Genomic DNA, 17,268 nt, shown 5'->3' on the forward strand with positions numbered 1-17,268 from the left:
TATCCATACAATGAAAACTGCAGCTGTAAAACAAACAACTGAGGAAGATTTTTATGTACTTATACAGAACAGTTTCCAAGATACGATGTTAAACAATATATTTTTAAATTTTAGCTGCTTCAGGGTTTCCCATACTATGTGTTACTTGGTTGACACTTCTACCTGGTGTTCGACCCACACCAATTTTCATTACTTGGGGTATGAACATGTCACATCCCTGCCTTTCAGATCAAGGATGACTATTTTTTGTCCTGGTATGTCTTCCTCACCTCTAAGACTTGATACCAGTCTTTTGGGTTGAAATCCTAGCTCCTACTGGCTTGTGAACACAAGCGACTTAACTGCTGTGGGCCTCAGATTCCCCATCCGTTAAAAAAAAAAAAAAAAAAAAAAATAGAATACATTACGGGAATGCTGTAAGAATTTGCAATAACTATTTAGCACATAAGGACCCAAGGGTAAGCATTTTTCAAGATGGTGGCTGTCACCATCATTAATATTCCTTGGGATGTGGCCATCGGAAGTGTAGACAGGAGGGACCACACCCTGGTTTTGCACCAGGAGAGGCAAGGCTTTGTGTGTCATGGCCAAGGCTGTTCCAGAGGAAGCCTAGCATTTGGCTGGTCTTTTTGGCCACAATAGCCTTGGGCCTGTATCTCAGAGAAGCAGCTACTAATAATAGTTCAGAATTCAATATTCTCTGGGTGCAACTGGGGCTGTGTTTTGCTTCTACGGTGCATTTACAGCCCCTCTTAGGGAAGCTTATTCTCATCTTTTAAGCATGAATTGTATCTAGTGGTTCCTCCCCACCCCCGCAAGATGCCTCTTGTTGCCTTCTGTTGCCCTAGGTCCATTAGTCCTATTTATGTTTGAGTCTCTGTTTATAACAATGTCTTTCAGAAGAGGAAGTGAGGATGCTCATGCTGTCTTTCTTCACTTTTACAGAGTTAAAAAGAGAAAGAACTGCCTCTCCACTGTCTCTCCGTTTCATCTCCCAGGGCAGCTTTGGGTCAATTGGTCTCACTGATTATCTAGTAGGCTTCCTGCCTTGATGCATTGACCAGGGTCTTTTATTATTGACTTTGGAGCTCCTTGTAAGGTACTCCAAAAAAACATTTTAAAATAGTGTCTAGTGGGCGATTTACATTTTAACTGCTCTTTTCACTACCCCTCACAACACCCTCAGGTAGTTCCCTTTTCTAGAATTAAATAACCACATCATAGCTTTTGGGCTCCATGCCTCTTTTAGATGTTGAACTTGGCCCTGTTGTGGTCTTTATTTATATAGTGGTTCAGTTAGGGTCTCATGCTTGTTCCCATTCCTCATCTTTCTCCTAGTTTGTGTTTTCAGGTTATATGGCATCTTGATAAATTAAGGGCCAGCTAGTGCCATCTGGGCTTGTTTTTTTGAGAATCCCTCTGAGAATCACTGACGCTGTGATAAGAGATTGTGCTCAAGGAGTCATGTGATCATGAGAATGTGGTGGGTGTGAAAGGAAAGACTGAAGACCACCATTTTCCAAAAGTCCTTTGGTTCCGGGTGAATGTCAAGTGTCTTTTCCCCATTAATTAATCTAGGATTTAAGATCGAAGATCTGTCTGTCTCTTGGGTTTTATTTTAGATGTCACAGTACTTTGGAGACCATTACCCTAGAAATACAGACCTGGATTTCAGGTTTTCTCTCTCGTCATTTTCCTACCACACTTTTACAAATCCCAGTGGGGCACCTGCCAACTTGCCATTTTCCTTTCTCTTTACTTTATCCACACTCATCTTCCCTAAGGGTGGGCCCAACCTTATTCTGAAGGTCAAAAGCTCAATGAATGGTGAGAATTTCTTGTGGAAATTTCTAGCAGAAAATAACACTTCACAAGTCCAATACTAATGTTTCCAAAGCTGTAAGCCAGCAAGGACCCCCTGTCTTCCCCCACCACCAACACACAAATACACCTTCCCATATTATGTTCCCAATACCCTGAAGACGATACTGGCAGGGGGCACACTTGGCTTAATCTTATGTGGCCTCAAGTAAGGATGTGTTTTTTATTTTTTAATTTTCTTTTATTTAAAGGAGGAATTCTACATTTTTTTCCCCTTCTACTTTAAAACTATACCAAGAAGTCACAAGAGGATCAGCAACTTCCTCAAGAAACAGTTTATACTCAACTCATTCCATGATGTGGCAGCCTCATGGGGATGTAGCAACTGAATTACAGAGGAAGAAATGAGCACAATTTCTTGTGCTCTCCAAGAGAGAGAAAACCTAAAGTCAGTAAAGAAAATGGAATTGTGCACTTGGGAGAGATCTTCAACAAGTAGATAAATAGATAGCAGTCAGATATATTTCACTTCTCAAATTGAGAAGAATTGAAAAACAATACAACCCAATACTGGCAATGATGTGAAAATATAAGCACTCATATTCTTCTGGCGAGAGAATAAGTTGGAACAATCTGGAGGCAAAGTTAGCAGTAGTATGTATCAGGAGCCTTAAAATCTGCATGCCTTTTGATTTGGCAATTTCACCTCCAGAAATCTATTCTAAGGAAAAAATAGAGGTAACAGAGAATCTCGCCGACTGGAACTTCATTATAGCATTGATTATAAGAGTTAAAAATTAGTAATACCCTAAGGACCAAGTAATAGGGAATTGGTTAAATGGATTGATACATAAGAATGATGTCATAGATGAAAAGGGGCTTGGAAAGATGTTCTTGCTATATAAGCAAGAAAAAAACATTAAAAAAACAGTATAAAGAGTGTTAGCTGACAATTACACCCCTCCCCCCCAAAAAACCCAAACCAAACTAAACCAAAACAAAACAAAACAAAAAATACACTAGAAAAACTTGATTGAGAAAAGCTAAGTTTATTAGATTTATTTCAATAAAGAAGAATACAGAGTCTTAGTAGTAGAGCAGAAAGTGGAAGCTGCAGGAGGAGGATATTTACAGGGCTTTACGCCAGAGCTGAGTGATTGATTATAAGGTGGGTCTTACCAGGTGGGGAACTGGTGGGGATTGAACGATATATGACATAACAGCTTTGGATTGACGGACACAGTAAGGTACGGTCTTGAAACAAACATTGTTGAGCAAACTGTTGATCTTGATAAGTAAGCAAGTATTTTCTGGAGCAAATAGCAGGTTATTTGTGCCTAGTCCTAGTATAGTTTGGCACAGAAACAGGAATATATGTTTTGCTCATAACTGTTTATCATAGAGACAAGAAAGTACTCTGATTTCAGTTGTCAATAATAGCTCTTTGGTTAAAAAAAATTGTTTATATTTATATTTCAATCTCACTAGAAAATGCCTAGAAAGATAACTATGTGTAAATTAAAGGTGGTGATCTCCTGGTGGAGGGGTTACAGGTATTCTTTTAGTTTCTTCTTTTCTGCTAGTTTGTATTTTCTAAGTTTTCTCTAATGAACATATATTCAGAAAAAAAGATGCATTTGTTTAACTCATATTGAGCCAGATAATTGCAGGACTATAGCATCCAGAGTCACCCTCATTTCAAAACTTCTAATCCATTTCTAAGTACACCAAATCGAGGCAGAATTTTGTGGCCAACTTGGGGAACTGGCTAAATCATTCCCTAATCACAACCATGCGATTCAATGTGCGTTAGACGGCTTTTCATCTTTTCAGACAGATAAGCGCTGTACAGACTGTATTAGAAGGATCCATTCTTCAGATGTATAATGAAAGCATACTTAACAAACACAGACATGCATTTCTGTCCTGGACTCTGTTATCATTCTATTTTCAGAATTATGATACAGTGGGGATCAGGGACTCCAGGGAAGTGAGGAGTGAGATCCGAGGTGAACCAGAAGTCTCGAATACTGTCTCATGACTCTCCAATCAACCACTGATAAATATTTTTGAGCATCTAATATTTGCTGAGTGCTGGACAGGTGAGGCATGGCACAAAAATTGGATAACCTACGTTCCAGTCCTTAAAGGAGCTTAGTTTCTCATTGGGGAAGGGGCTATGAGGAGTGATTGACACACAGGGAACAATTCCAAGTAGCTACAAAATGGCATATAACCAAGCCACAGGTCGATCTGGACTCGATTCTATGCTGGTCTCTATTTTGACATTTGTATTATGCATCTTGTGTGGTCTAGGCTCCAAGTCCTATACAAATTCACTGGTTTGAAGGTTTGGGACATTGAGATATTCTAGTTAAAGACGGGTTAAACTCAAATTTTTTAAAATGTCCTTTCTTTATATTGAAAATCTTTCCAAAACTTGAGTCTGCTTTATTTTCTGTATAAATAACTGTAGCTCAGTGAACCTAATTGCAGGGCCCACAGTCATTCTCATTGCATCTAGATGATTTCATTCAGTGTAGATGAGAAAGATAGGAGGCTGATGTGGATGGGAATTGACTCCAAAATAGCCTGAAATTTACTTTAAAAGACACCCCCCCAACACACACACACACACACACACACATTCCTAGTATCCATGTGTTTTCTGGTGATCATCTCTTTCCATTAAAGACTACAGTGAGATCTTCCAACAGATTGAAGATTCCAATTGGCCAAAATGTCATTCCACTTGAAATAACCCTTTATTTATTCATAAATACTCTTCATCAGGGATTTCATCATCTCATAGGCAAGAGGCCTTAATAACCCCTGGGGGAAACTGAGACTCAGAAAGGGACTTTGTGCCAAGTCACACAGTAACTAAGTGATGGACCTACGATTAAAATCCTGATCTCCTTGTTTTTAATATTCAGCCTCCTACCTCTCTCGTCTGATACCCCATGCCTTTCCCCACAAGGCAAAACTTACTGGGGACTCTGGCAATCTTAAGCTACTAGACATAAAAGTAAAAAAGACATGGCTCACAACACCTTTGAGTCTATGAGATGCTCTCATCTCCAAGTCCACCTTTTGGAAGCTTCTCTGGAACAAGGCGCAGTTCTCCTCAGTGCCAAGCACAGTGATTGCCACTCGCCTGCCCCTTGGTTTTGTCATAGCATAGGGAAGGAAACAAGATGCAGAGAGATGAGGACCCATGTTCCCAGCCCTTGGTCAGCCTGTAGAACAGACCCTCTGCACGCAAACAATAGAAACACAGAACACCTCCTGGGTGAACAAACTGATGATATAACTGGCTATTAACAGCAACAACAAACTTGGCTAATATACCACTTAGGATGTTTTGGCCACTCATAGTAATAAACAAATAAGCAATAAACATCCTCAAACAGTCTAGGATGTATTACAGGACAAGAAGTGCAGTCTCAAGGTTTGACATTTCAGCAGCTCGGGGTCCCATCAAGGACCCAGGCTCTCTCCACTCTTGTTGCATTTTGCGGTGTATTACTACCTTTGCCAGAGGCTTGGCCCTCATGGTCTCCAGAGGGCGGCAGCACTTCCAGACCTCACACCCACATTCCGAGGGAGCACCAGAGGCAGTGACTTAGGGAGTCACTTTCTGAAAAACAAGGAAATCTTTCTCAGCAGTTCCTGAACAAACCTCCCCTCACAACACTGGGTGAAACTTGGTCAAGAGTCCACTCTGAAACCAACCACAGCCAGGAGGACAGGCTCAGACCATTCACGATTCACCCCTGAACCTGGGGTTGGAACCATTTTCACCTGAGTCACAGGAGGGTGGGGAAAGAGTGGGCAGGTGGGGAGGAGGGAGGAATGGGGAAGTGGACTCCTGACCCCATCAGAGATCACCAGAGGAAGATAGGGGTGGTCGGGATGGAGAGATGACCACCAACAGTATCTTCTCTGAGCTGCCGGCTGCCTCTCCCACCAGGACTTATTCCCTGAGTCAAGGGTCTGATCTCTTCCAAGGGATGAGAAGCTGTTCTGACAGAGCACGGAGAGCACAGAGGACTTCCGGGAGCTTTGCACCTTTCAGCAGTGTGAATGCTCACAGAGGTCCTCCTCAGGTGCTACGTTGACTACAGGTAAATTATTTTTTTTTTAATTTTATTTTAATAAATTAATTTATTTATTTTTTGGCTGTGTTGGGTCTTCGTTGCTGTTCGTGGGCTTTCTCTAGTTGCGGCGAGCGGGGCCTACTCTCTGTTGTGGTGCGAGGGCTTCTCATTGCGGTGGCTTCTGTTGTTGCGGAGCACAGGCTCTAGGCATGCAGGCTTCAGTAGCTGTGGCATGCGGGCTTCAGTAGTTGTGGCTAGTGGGCTCTAGAGTGCAGGCTCAGTAGTTGTGGTGCACGGGCTTAGTTGCTCTGCAGCATGTGGGATCTTCCTAGACCAGGGCTCGAACCCATGTCCCCTGCATTGGCAGGTGGATTCTTAACCACTGCGCCACCAGGGAAGCCCCTACAGGTAAATTCTTACTGAGGATTCTGGGGACCTTAATCCAGAGTCAGTGACATGATGCTAAGGGTGGGAATTTCAGGCCAGGAAAGCTGATAGGGCGAGGCCACCGAGGGCCAAGAGAGAGCTTTGGGTGCACATAGACCAGTCTTTTAAGGTGTTCCTTAAATCGCACCTACACTGTCACTGCTGGCCCACTCTCAGGTACAATACACATAGGAAATTGAAATAAGACCCATGAAGGAACGTCAGTATATTTTTTTCACCTGGGCCATGCACCACGATAGAATATTTAGCTTTGCTAAAATAAAAATCTGTTTTTGGATGGCTGAGTCACAAGCTTTTTGCTTTTCCTTCTGTTCTTCTTCCTCCTTTTTTTTTTCTTTTCTTTTTTTTAATTGAAGTATGGTTGATTTACAATGTCGTGTTAGTGTCAGGTGTACAGCACAGTGCTTCAGTTTTATATATATATATATATATATATATATATATATATATATATATATATATATATATTCATTCTTTTCCAGATTCTTTTCCCTTATAGGTTATTACAAAATACTGAGTATAGTCCCCTGTGCTATACAGTAGGTCCTTGTTGGTTATCTATTTTACATATAGTAGTGTGTATCTGTTAATCCCATCCTCCTAATTTATCCCTCCCCCCCTACCCCTTTGGTAATCATAAATTTGTTTTCTATGTCTCTGGGTCTATTTCTGTTTTGTGAATAAGTTCATTTGTATCTTTTATTTTTCAGATTCCACATAGAAGCGATATCATATGATATTTGTCTTTGTCTAGCTTACTTCACTCAGTATGATAATCTCTCGGTCCATCCATGTTGCTGCAAATGGTATTATTTCATTCCTTTTATTACTTTTTTTTTTTTTGGCTGCATCGTGGGGCTTGCGGGATCTTAGTTCCCCAACCGGGGATTGAACCCGGGGCCTCGGCAGTGAAAGTGCCAAATCCTAACCACTGGACCACCAGGGAATTCCCTATTTCATTCTTTTTTATTGTTGTGTAATTTTTATTTGCTTTTGATTTTTAAGAAGAATGAACATATTTTCTTTTATAATGGGAAAATAAAATAACGTTTGGGGAAAAAAGAGGTATTTCGTACACATTTCAAACAGCATAGGAAATCCCCACCTCCAGTAAGAAGTCTGATGATCGCCTTTGTAATATTTGAAAATAAACCAACTTTATTTGAATCAGTCAATATCAATCAAGACTGGAAAACAAATTTATAACCAGTTCAGATTCATGAGGAAGACACTCAGCAATATCTTCATTAAAAGGCATTTTACATTATTAAGGCTTGAAAGCAAGACCTGTTATTTTATCACCACAGTTAAAGGTCTTGAGAAAAATCAAGTTACCATCATTGGGAGCGTCTTTATAAAATGAAATGTTTGATCTTTTATAAAAGCTAGGCTTCTTTTGCTAAATTAGTTAGCGCTCCAGCTTACAAAATGGGATAGGCAGGTGGTCAGGAAAGATAGACAAATTCAAACATCAGCTGGATATTTTATATTTTAAATATATGCATAGTCAATATTGCAAAATCTCTAATTATACATAAATACCTTAGACAACTGTATCCTTAAAATTGTATTTTGCCAAAAAACAGATTGCTTTTATAGAAACACAGATTAGCCCAAACCCTACAATGAGGCAATTTTTAATTTTATTTTTGGTTGGGGAGGGGAGCATTGGATCCATTTCCTTGAGTAACATTAAGTAAGATTATGCACACTTTGGATCATACCTAATTACGAAATGAAAGTATCCTGAAACTAAACTGGGAGGAGAATATTGACAAAGGGAGAGGAAGATGCATTCATAGGAGGGCACGTGTTGTTTGCATTAAATGCCAAGAGCAGTGGATAGAAGGGAATGGGCCTTGTGTGCTAGAAGGGTCCCAAAGCCAATGATGTGATCACTTCTGTCCTAACATCAGAACCAGGACGCTTCACAGGCACACTCCTTTCCCTAATGCTTTAGGTTCTTGTTAATGTTACATAAAAAATAAGAAAGTGATCCCTTGTGAATCATCGAGCTTAGTTTTAACCATGAGTTAATGCTTCATCTTTCCAAGGAGGAAGACACCAGCATCTTGATTCCCTCTGCTGTTGAACTGGCTCCTGGTCAGTGGAAATAGGAGCCACAGACGTACCTACTGGATGTCTGCTGCCCCTAGACCAACTTAATTTCAGACAGACTCTCCCTGTTTCCTCCTGATGAAAAACTTACTAGGCAGACCTGCACTTTCCTGACTCTGCCTCCCTTTTAATTCTATTTGTCCAGACCTTGCTGATTTCTAAGACTCTTAGATCTTCAGGGTCCATTCTGGGCATGATGCATTTTGCAACAATTCTAAGATGCTTGGTCTTGTCTTTCTGCAGAGTGGCCAGTGGGCACAGGTGTTGTGAGCTTCTGTTATTTCATTCAGCGCTAGAAAATTCAGCCCAGGAAACCTCACTCTTGCCATGGCCCCTTTCTAATGAAAAGATCAAACTCCTCAATGGCCCCACCAGCACGAGAAGTGAACGCTGAAGACAGTGCCATTTCCTAGGAAGCTGAAACCGGTTTGAGATCCTGCGGTCAAACAACCCAGTGGAGTGTGGGTTTCACTTTTCAGCTCATGAGCTTGGTGCCAGGTAGCTGTATCCTTGTTCAAAACAAGACAGCCATACTCATGCCTGTGATTCTGAATTGTCAGGTGATGAAGGCGTGCGATAGAAGAAACTATGCTCTGGACCAATCCAGATTTTACTGACCCAGCTCATCTTTTATAGCTATTAAATTCTTATCCCATACCCTCTTGGGGCCACCTGAGAGGCAGGCAGGACTGAGAAGATGGGTAAATTCAACACAGTCGTTCTGAGTATGATTCTTGTTTCTCCCCAACTATGCTACTCCACCAAAAAAGCCACAGTGATGTGAAAGTCGAAGGAGAGCGTTAAATCCAGAGTAAAACAGGATCTTAACCCAAATAAATCCCCTTTCAGCGTCATTGAGATGCTTTCTGAGGCATCGATATGCATTCCAGACCAATGACAAAGGTCACCTCCCATCTTAACACTCTGGAGTCCAGGGTCAAACTGCAGACCATCAATACTCCCTGAGTTGGTTCTGGGGACACCTAAGGACCTCTCCACACTGTTGCTGGGAGATGATAAGCTGTGTATGTGACAAGGTCATGGCCAAAATCCAGGGAGGCTGAAAGATCTGGAGAAAAATCTCTTTGGAAATAAATAATCATAAGGCAATATTATTATTATTTAAAAATATTCTGATAAATCTGGTCATAGACATTAAAGCTTTAAATCAATAGTCAGTTGCATCACATGATAATCTCCTGTTGCAATAAAAAGATAGTCCTGGATTGAGTACCAGAAAGTGCCGTCCATCTATAACTCCTCTCCCTCTTCTAAGTGGTTACGATGGATCCTATAACTGTCCCAACCCCACCCCTGTGCCTTAATATTGCTATTTATGTAAAACTAAGTCAACAACAGAAGGAACATCTAGAAGCAACAATGTTGATTTGGTTTGGCTTGCTTGTTTTTAAAGGCTGTGTTTAAAGACTCACCAATTGCTGAATTCTGAATATCAAAGCAGAGTCTTGGTGTGCAAAAACTCCTCTGGGGGAGCTACTCCACTTGAGCGTCCGCCTGTTTTCTCTGTCGCTGGCTGTCTATGCTTCTCAGATGTGCTTTAAGAAGAGCGCCTCTCTGGGTCTCAGGAAAGTAAACTGCCTCTTAGATCATCATGCCTGTGCTGTGACGTTGAGGGAAGGATTTCTGGGACAACAGGATTTCACACTACTTAAAAGACCTTTGGGATCATTCAAGCTTTCACCTCCCAGGAGGCCCGTTTGGGGCTTTTCCCTACAGTCAAAAGGACTGTTTCCTTACCAGTTCTTTTCAAACATCTCCAGGGACAAAATTACCAGGGGGTCTGTGGAAAGGTTCCCTTAGAGGTGAAAATGCATCCATTCCTTCTGCTTTTTTTTTTTTTTTTTTTTTTTTAAAGGAATAACATGTCTTTATTAACAAAATCTGGTCATTATGTCTCAGATAAGAAAACAAGTTTTGATCTTGGCTGAAATCCAAGCAGCCCTACTGCTAAAAATAATTTTAAACATTTCTTTTTCACTGTGCTTATTAGAATTTCCTGACCTTCTGCTTTTTGAAAGGTCTCAGGCTTATAGGATGTCTCACTGAGAAATGTCGTCTTCCTCCCTGGGCTAAAGGAGACCCTCCTGCTTCCTCTCCTTGGCTCTGATCAGTGGGCCCCTTTTATCTCCAGAGATCCCTGGAGGCAGGCAGGTCCGGGGATTGCTTGGGTTAGAATCTGGTGATGTTTCTACAGGAAGGCCCTGTGCCGTCCTGCCCTCACTGAGCAGTGAGCCAAGTCCTGGGGCTTTCGGGCACTTGGGAGCCTCACTCGCCACCAACAGGCAACGCAGAAGGAAGGATTGTTGAAGGTGAGGGTCTGTGGCGAGTGGACTTTCTCCCAGGGTGTTCGTGGGAAGAGGGAGCTGATGACTAGTTCATTTTTCTTCGTTTCCTCTGCACAGGTCCCCGTGCTCAAGCAGGGTGAGCTTTTAAGGAGGTGAAATTCAAGGAGAACGACTACAGAGCGAAATATTAGCTAAAAAACAGTTTCTTCTTTTTCATCTGGCAATTGAGTCAGATGGTAGGAAAATCTACCCAGATGCGTATGTATTTTCTGTTCGAGTTTAAACCACATGGTTTCCCAATCAGAAAGGCCCACGGACTTTATTCCTAAGCCTCCGCGATCAAGCCACCTCCTAAACGTATCTCTCACCCATCGGAGGCTACAGTTGATTCAGAGAGCACCCGGCTTAGCAGACTCACATCCAGCAACAACTTGAAGAGACCGGACAGTCATTTTTGGCCAATTCTTGGATTTTTGTTATAAGGTGGGTAGTTACATGACATCACCAGTTCAAGGCTTAGTTAGATCATAAGAGAGAAGACCTATCTAAAAGATTCCCGGGAACCACTGAGCCTCCTAAAGACCTTTTTGGATCCTCACCCATCCCTCCACCCCCCCCCCCCCACTCCCATCTGCTTTCTCAGAGACCAAAATTCACTCGTGGATAAACACAGTCAAACCCAGGCATGTAATCTCCAGTGAAACCACTCCCGTACACAAGCAAACCCCATGGCTGGTAGACCCCTTGGGCCTTTTGGCATTGACACTGCTCCCCTCCCCTCTTCTTCCCAGTCACCCCAGCTTGGAATTACATGCCAATTTCCCTTCCTGGCAAGGCCTGGACAGATAAAAATGGAGATCAGCATCAAGCCAGGTACTTGATAGTATCAGACTGTGCCTGGCACTGCAGCGAACTGAGACTGAGTCTGAAATAGTTTTCCAATCTGGCCTTCAGTGCCCGAAGTGACAGGAGTGCCAGAAAGTGGTGAGTGAGTGGAGGTGTGTCTGCCGGACGCCCAAATCCACACCTGCTCCATTCTTCCCATTCACCCTCTGTCTCCCCCTAACAAAGCACTGCATCTCTTTCTAATGAGAACTAAGGTGGCATCTGGCCTTGGCCTTGGAGTTACTGACAAAGGGGAGAGTGGATGAGGACAGGGTGTTGCACGTGTCTAACGCAGCCTAGGAGATATTTTGATATTGGCAAAAGGGGCCAGTGACCATCCCACAGACGGGTTCGTTCTCCCGCACCGACCCCAAACACACTGAACCCAGCCCAGGCCCGAAAGGCTGAGAGCTTGACCGTTTCTCTCATTTCTGCTTGCAGATTCCTGCCTGATCAGATGGGGATGGTGCCGACCTTCATCAAAGACAGCAGGCTGGGGTTCCAATGATGCCAGCAAGATGCGGCCTGATAAAAACAGAAGTTTCTGGAGGTGACGTGGAAAAGGAGTCTGTGAAGCTGGAGTCCTTGGGGAGATGGTGAGTCTTTCTGCAGCAGTGATGGGGCAAGACGGCCAAGTTCAGGATCGGCTGAGGCGCTTGGCCACATCCGCATAGGCCAACTCGATCTCACTGTCGGCCGCGCAGGTGTTGGTGAACTCGTCCCGGGCGTAGGCGTTCTTAAGGTACCGCCACAAGCCCGTCATCTCAGCCGGGAAATTGTAGTTGCGGTATTTCTTGGCCACAATCTACAACAGAGATGGCAGGATGGAGATGGTGTTAAAGCATGAAACAAACCACCGGGGAGGTGTTAGTGGTGTGACCGAGTGTGTGCACAGCGGGAAGACCCTCCATGCATCCCAAGGGGCCAGCAGCAAGATGCTTGTCACGCAAGGTGGCAGTGCTGCCTTTTTTAATGCAATTTTGTTTATTCTATTTATCTTATTTATTTTATATTTTATTTATTTTTATTGTATTGTATTTTCTCAAGCAAATATAATTTGCCCTTTGACTTAGTAATTCTGCTTCCAGGGATTTTTTTCCTTAGGAAATACCACGGGTGTACAAGAAGATTTAGCTACACACATAGGACCGTAGGACTATTTGGAATAGCAAAAAATGGTATCCAACACAAACGTCCAACAACACATGAATGGATAAATACGTTATCATACATATCTGGAGAGCCATGGAAAACGATGCTGCAGAGGAAATCCCAGTGACTTGGAAAACGCTTCAAGAAAGACCGTTAGGGCTTCCCTGGTGGCGCAGTGGTTGAGAATCCGCCTGCCAATGCAGGGGACACGGGTTCGAGCCCTGGTCTGGGAAGATCCCACATGCCGCGGAGCAGCTGGGCCCGTGAGCCACAACTACTGAGCCTGCGCGTCTGGACCCTGTGCCCCGCAACAAGAGAGGCCGCGACAGTGAGAGGCCCGCGGACCGCGATGAAGAGTGGCCCCCGCTCGCCACAACTAGAGAAAGCCCTCGCACAGAAACGAAGACCCAATGCAGCCAAAAATAAATAAATAGATAATTTAAAAAAAAAAAAAAAGAAAGACCGTTAAGTTTGAAGTGTAGTATAAGGCATTTGGAGAAATACGTAGGATGACTAGAAGTACATACACCAATCTATTACCAGTGGTTATGTCTGCTTGATAGAATTATAGACAACTTTTTCTTTTCTTTTTTCCCTATCCACTTTGTTTTACGAAGCATCCTTATTTACAGAAGAGAATACAAAGCATAAAACGTAAGTTAGGAGTTAGGTATAGGAATGTATATGTAGGTTCAGGGTATGTGGGAGTGAACAGACAGTGATTTCTGTTCTCTCCTTAGTTTACCACACTCGGGGCTGTGGACTTGGGCGTTCTGGGGAAGTGGTGTTTGTATTGAGAGACACAGTAGCATAGTGGTTAAAAGCGTCGGCTCTGGATCCCAGCTGACTGGATCTGCAATCCTGACCCCACTACTTGACAGCTGTGTGACCTTGGACTAATTACTTAACTTCTCTGAGCCCCAAATTCTTTTCCTCTAAAATGGAGGTAATAAGACGAGCTACCTTGGAGTAATAAATTAGTTAATACACATAAAATGATTGGGGGGGGGGGCTGGCTCATACTGAGTGCTCAAGAAAGATGACCTGTTGTCAGAATTCATCTGAGACCCACCTTTTGCCCATTGCATGCATTCCTTCCTAGGTAGGGGCTGCGTGGTCTCTTTAATAAGGTCTCTCTAGCCAGGGAGGGCTTCGAAGACGTGAGACCTGTGAGTCACAGGGGGTCTCACACTCAGAAGGGCCCTGCTCTTGGTTTAACTCTCTGCTGTCAACATCTGGAAACTGAAGACTTTTTTAATGGGCACCCTTTTAGTTTCGCTGGGCACTGGGGCCTGCACATTGGCTAGTCTTGCCTCTACCCCTCGGGAACTGGGGGGGGAGAGAGCAAAGAGTAGCCTCTCTCCTACAGCACTGACTTCTGACTCCTTTCCTTGCTTTCTTTTCAAAGAGGTCACCAGATCACTGGCCCAGGGATCCTCCCACTCAGGGAACCCCCAAGACCAGCCACTCCGGGCTTTCATCTTCATCTGGGCACCAGTGCTGTGCAGGGTTCCCTCAGAAAGCAGTTCTGAGTGAGAGACACCGATGACCTATTGTATGAACAGCTCAGTCGCATAGACAGGACCACATTCCAAGGAGGATGCATTTCCCCGCTCCGATCTCCTCCATCAGTTTTGAACTTCCATTACGGCCCTAAGCTCTATTCTACTCTGAATGACAGTCAGTTCATATCCTCCCTCTCTTCCCTAGATTGTGAGCAGTATGAGGACAGGAACCGCAGCTTCTTCATTTCTGTCTCCCTTGATAACCTCAGTAATGCTGTTGATAAGGGTAACAACAATAGCAAACATCTATTCCCTCTGTGCTCTGCACCAGGCACTGCCTTAAGCACTTGGCAAGCTACTGAAATCTCTAAATAAATCTACAAGGAAGAGTGTGTTATATTCCCATTTTACAGATGAGAAAAATAAGGCAGAGAGAGGTTAAACAAGCAGGGAGGGATTCAATAAAAAGTTGTAATTAATCTTTACCATCTTGTTATCCGAACATCAGACAGAGTGCATCTAGTGTCAAACGTATATGATCACTTAACTTTAAAGCCTGAAGATCCTTTGCAATGAGCAAACCGGAGTCCCAAGAGATTTAGTGGTTTATACAATGTTACACAGGAAAATAATTAATTCAACCAGTATCTGTTATCTGTAATTTTCTATTAGTCACTAATATTTATTGCAGTCTCTGCTGCCTAATCCAATTCTTTCCACTTTGCCACTCAGCCTTATGTAAATGATAAAGGAATAGCTCTACTCAGAATTCCTCCTGTGCCAATTATTCAGCTACTGTTGCTTTATATCCAGACCTACCGGTGTAGCTGCACCGGCTTCTTTGTGATGCTGAGACTGGGACTGCAAAGCTTACCTCTGCTTTGCCGGCAGCTCCCCTGAGGTTCTGACAACAGGGGGTGCTAGAGAGAGGCTGTGCGTCTGGAGGAGGGAGCAGGGACTGGCCCCTTCCTGTGGGTTTCCTGTTCCTGTGAGAGTCTCCTTTTCTCCAGTAGCGGCAGCTGAATCCAGTTTGCCATTTTGCAAACGCTCGCAGGACCCTTGTCCTCACACCAGCTCAGAGAGGCCGGCACACAACCGTGAGCCCACCACTGAGCTTGGGTCCCAGCCCCACGGGCCGCTCTGAACTCTGTTCTCAGCCCCAGCTAAGCAGCGCCCCACCTCGGAGGTCCAAGGTGTAGCTCTGCAGGATCCCTCATGGAGTTCAAGTTTTCTGTTTTTTGTTTTTTAATTTATTTTGTTGAAGTGTAGTTGATTTACAATGTCGTGTTGATTTCTGCTGTACAGCAAAGTGACTCAGTTATACATACATATTACACATTCTTTTTCATATTCTTTTCCATTATGGTTTATCCCAGGATATTGAATATAGTTCCCTGTGCTGTACGGTAGGACCTTGTTGCTTATCCAGTCTATGTATACTAGTTTGCATTTGCTCATCCCAAACTCCCAGTCCGTCCCTCCCCCACCCCTGCCCTTGGCAACCACACGTCTGTTCTCTCTGTCTGTGACTCTGTTTCGTAGATAAGTTCATTTGGGTCATATTTTAGATTCCACATGTGATATCATATGGTACTTGTCTTTCTCTTTCTGACTTGCTTCACTTAGTATGATAATCTCTAGATCCATCCATATTGCTGCAAATGGCATTGTTTCGTTCTTTTTTATGGCTGAGTAGTATTCCATTGCATATATATATGTACGTATATGTATACACACATATATATATATTACATCTTCTTTATCCACTCATCTGTCAATGGACATTTAGGTTGTTTCCATGTCTTGGGTATTGTATAGTTCAAGTTTGGATCATTCCAACCTCTTCCCTCTGCCCTGCTGCCCTGAAGGAGGAACCTCAAGGTACGTTTTGTCTTCCTAGTTCTTAGTACTTAGTACTTCTTCATATTATATTATCTCGGTTAAAATAACTGGTTTGGGGTGGTCACTACCGAAGCCACCTGGCAATGTCTGTCTAGCATAGGTGGGGCCGATAACACAGGTGATGGAATCAGGGTCCTTTTAGCAGTGCCCTCTGCTTGCTGCAAGACGGCGGCTCCTTGGGTTTGCTCGTGAACCTTTAGAAAAGGCTGTCTTGGGTAATGAGAAAATCCACACAGGGGTGGAGGCTCCACCAAGGGAAGCAGCTAGAAATTGCCAGAGTGAATGAAAAAGGCCCACACCATGTAAAGTGATGCAGCCCCTGTGGAAAACAGTATGAAGTTTTCTCAAAAAACTAGAAATAGAACTACCATATGATCCAGTAATTCCACTCCTGTTTATACCCTAAAATAACGAGAACAGTATTTCAAAAAGATACATGCACCCCAGTGTTCATAGCAGCACTATTTGCAATAGCCAAGATATGGAAGCAACCCAAGTGTCCACCAACAGATGAATGGATAAAGAAGATGTGGTCTATAGACAATGGAATATTACTCAGCCTTAAAAAGGAATGAAATAATGCTATTTGCAGCAACATGGATGGCCTTGGAGGGCATTATGCTAAATGGAAGAAGTCATACAGAGAGACAAATAATGCATGTTGTCATTTATATGTGGAATCTAAAAAAGAAAACAAACTAGTGAATATAACAGAAACAGATTCATAGATACAGAGAACAGACTAGTGGTTACCAGAGCGAAGGAGCAAAATAGGGGTAGGAGATCAAGAGGCACAAACTACTACGTATAAAATAAGCTACAAAGATGTACAATATGGGGAATATAGCCAGTATTTTATAGTTAACTATAAGTGGAGTGTAACCTTTAAAAATCATGAATCCCTATGTTGTACACCTGTGACTTATATTGTACATGAACTATACTTCAACTTAAAAAATGGAAAAAAACAGAAAGAAAAAGTCCACAATAAGGTCAAGGCATCGATCAAAAAATATTTTTCAAAATTATCAA

General features: G+C 43.0%; 1 protein-coding gene and 1 non-coding gene across 3 annotated transcripts in view; both read right to left on the reverse strand.

The window, feature by feature from the left end:
- Window positions 1-7,241: 7,241 nt before the first annotated feature.
- Window positions 7,242-7,314, reverse strand: TRNAE-UUC (transfer RNA glutamic acid (anticodon UUC)). The gene has a single exon. It is a non-coding gene; the product is annotated as a tRNA-Glu (tRNA).
- Window positions 7,315-11,420: 4,106 nt separating this feature from the next.
- Window positions 11,421-17,268, reverse strand: part of CLIC5 (chloride intracellular channel 5) — a 158,731-nt gene continuing 152,883 nt past the window's right edge. For both annotated transcript variants that reach the window (XM_068558471.1, XM_068558472.1), the window contains exon 6: window positions 11,421-12,482. In XM_068558471.1, coding sequence (XP_068414572.1) covers window positions 12,315-12,482 — 168 coding nt within the window. In that variant the 3' untranslated portion in view covers window positions 11,421-12,314. The remainder of the gene's footprint in view (window positions 12,483-17,268) is intronic.

This window comes from Eschrichtius robustus, chromosome 12 (assembly GCF_028021215.1).
Source record: "Eschrichtius robustus isolate mEscRob2 chromosome 12, mEscRob2.pri, whole genome shotgun sequence".
NCBI lineage: Eukaryota > Metazoa > Chordata > Mammalia > Artiodactyla > Eschrichtiidae > Eschrichtius > Eschrichtius robustus.